Source organism: Branchiostoma belcheri, unplaced genomic scaffold (genome assembly GCF_001625305.1).
Source record: "Branchiostoma belcheri isolate BF01 breed outbred unplaced genomic scaffold, Haploidv18h27 scaffold1, whole genome shotgun sequence".
Lineage (NCBI taxonomy): Eukaryota > Metazoa > Chordata > Leptocardii > Amphioxiformes > Branchiostomatidae > Branchiostoma > Branchiostoma belcheri.
The window spans coordinates 8,531,249-8,534,060 of record NW_017802379.1 but is presented as its reverse complement, the minus strand read 5'-3'; the positions used below and the strand labels follow the sequence as shown (position 1 = coordinate 8,534,060).

Below are 2,812 nucleotides of genomic sequence, written 5' to 3'. Positions count from 1 at the left end.
AGTGAGAAAATACAAGTGACATGTGGTTGTCATTGATGATGTTATTTTAAGTAGTTTAAGGTCTTGATATGTTTTGTTCATGTTTTTTTGTCCTAGTAACATTTTGAATAAAGAACATTTGTAACGTTAACGGTAAAACCTTGTCTTTTAATTTGCTACAGGGGAAAAACACTGAAAGATATTCTATATAAAATGTGTGTTTTAAATACGTGAAATATTGCTATACATTAGAATATAGAATGTCAAAGTATTGAATATGAATATGTCTTTATAACAACGGTATTTTGCTTGTGTCTCTCCATACACAGTGTGAACATATTTCATTATCAAGATTTCCCTGTGTATACAATTACACACCGGCTGTCATTTGAAATATAGTATGGTTCCACTGAAAACAGACTACGTCTACCACCTTTGAACTCTATTATATTTTCCTTATCCCCATTGTAAACCCTAGTATCTTATTGTACCACAATATTCTACTACAAAGCACCATATTCTACCACAAAGCGTTGCCTTTAACAAACTTCAAAGCAAGTAACACAAAAGTCTATGTAATTTTTATTTCAGACTTATAACAATAACGTTGACAATCACAATTAAATGATGAGCAGTTTCTGAATTCAGAACCAAAAACTTGGTCTCACAACTAAAATCCATTGAAACAATGTCTGAAGATACTAGGCAAAACTAACACCTCTCGGGGCATATAACGCCTATATCTTCTGAAATATCATACAGATACAGCGGTGGAAACCTCAAAGTGTTAGTCGTCTTTGGGGAGCCGCTATCTGTTGAGATGATCTCGGTTGGATAATCACTTTAAAAGTCCAGAGGCATTTCGAGAGCCTAATTGAGCCAATTGTCACAAATTACCCCCCCCCCCAAAAAAAAACCCTTACACACTGTGGCAACACAACGCCAACGCTAAGGCCACAGCAAGTAATTTTTATGGATGACATCAGCGCGCGCATTGACTTTTGCCTGATTTGGAAAAAAAACAAGAAATTTTGTTGCCTTCTGACAGTGGTCACCATGCCGAAAATGGGCAAAGATGTCTGTTACCATGCCGAAAGGTGGATGGCAGATACCTATGAAGAGACGAGACAAGACAAGAAAAGGCTCTGATTTAATGTTTTGTTTCTTACTCTGATGCAGTGATATGTGATGCTGGCTGTATATATGTGATGTTCCTACTGAATCAAAACCATTTGTACAATGATTGAGTCAAAGTTTTAAAATGTAGGAACCTTGTTTTTTTTTCATCCCGCCTTGTTTTTTTCGCCCGCTCGCATTAGACTTGTAGTCCGCGGAGGATGTCATCCATAAAATTTACTTGCTGTGGCCTAACCGTTTTCCCACGTACGAAAAAAATCCGTACGTTCTGATTTTCCCACACTTTGATATTCCCATATCTCTCACGGTCCTCCAGGTTATGTTTGATCGAGCGTAAAATTTCCTCCTTTTGACGTAGTTTATTTTTTCTCTTTTATTCGCCGCTTTTTCTGAAAACTGTTACAGCTGACACATAGAGAGAGAAAATCTTAGACTACTTTTGGGTGAAATAAGAAGCCTAAAGAAACCCCTGTCTTTAAATTCATATATATTTATAGAAGTTATATACTTACATATCTCACATTTTATGTTGAAATTTGTGTTCTTCAAATTAGGGCAATGGACGGTCAAATGAACATATTTCTAACAAATATCAAGTAAAGATTTTTTAAATAAACAACAATTTTCTAAACAGCAACCTATCCAGAGATATGACACATTTTCTTAAAACAAATCTTGACGCTTTTGTCTCAAATTGCTTAAATGTAATTAAGATATTTTTTGTCGTGGTGCTCATCAGTGCATGACGATACTTCGTGGGAACATTCAGTTTTAGTCATATCCACAATAGGATATCAATCAAGACATATTAAGTTGAGTAAAACACACTGATACAGGCCCATGTCTAGCCTTTGGTCCCCAGCACGTACAGATACGCGCCTCTGATTGGTCCGTAGTACGGTTGGGTTCTTGTCTGTGATTGGCCAAGCGCGTGTAATACCATAACCTGATCAACAGGTAGCACGTTTCAGGAGAAGACAGGTACAAATAGTACATGTTTTACTACGGGAGTCTCACAGCCCATGAAACTACTGCGTGGGACGGTACGGTTTGTACTTTTGAGTCACTTTTTCCTGAGAATCGCCTGACTCATAGGTAAACGACTGATTGTTGACATTCCCACTCAATTCTGAGGAGAAAATTGACAAATTTCGCTGTTTGAATCGTTCAAAAAGGCACCAGGTTGACTTAAAAAAAGAGCTCTACTGGAAGACGCAGAACTTGGCCGTTCGTTGCATTTCGACGTAGAAAAGACAATATCTAGTAGGATAAAGTTTCCAGTTTTCTGAGAGCTATGGCAGACAGGGAAGACTACGATATCTTGGACGGCCTAGACGCTTCCGACAGTGACCAGGACATGTCATCGGTGTCTGGCAACGTGAGCGACGCCGACGAGGAAGAATCCGGGGGCGCCGGCAGCTACGGCCTTCGGCCCAGGTCGCAGCAGGCTCGGAGGAAGATCCGACAGATTGCCGGTGACAGGCCCGAGGGCGATCCCGACAACGGTAAAGTCGACCACCCCAACAACAAACCACGGATCGTCCGCTCCAAGGCAAAACGTGTCGCGGCAAACGTACGGGAAAGACGCCGCATTAGCGAGTACAACAAGGCTTTCAACCAGGTATTAAGCATAATCTTTCTCTTATTATTTGAAAATCATTCCGGAAAAATAGTAGGACAAAACCTCATAATCCTT

General features: G+C 39.7%; 1 protein-coding gene across 1 annotated transcript in view; it reads left to right on the top strand.

The window, feature by feature from the left end:
* The first annotated feature begins 2,392 nt into the window (after positions 1–2,392).
* Positions 2,393–2,812, top strand: part of LOC109470578 (class A basic helix-loop-helix protein 9-like) — a 1,433-nt gene continuing 1,013 nt past the window's right edge. Inside the window, exon 1 of the mRNA XM_019769587.1 lies at positions 2,393–2,737. Coding sequence (XP_019625146.1) covers positions 2,411–2,737 — 327 coding nt within the window. The 5' untranslated portion in view covers positions 2,393–2,410. The remainder of the gene's footprint in view (positions 2,738–2,812) is intronic.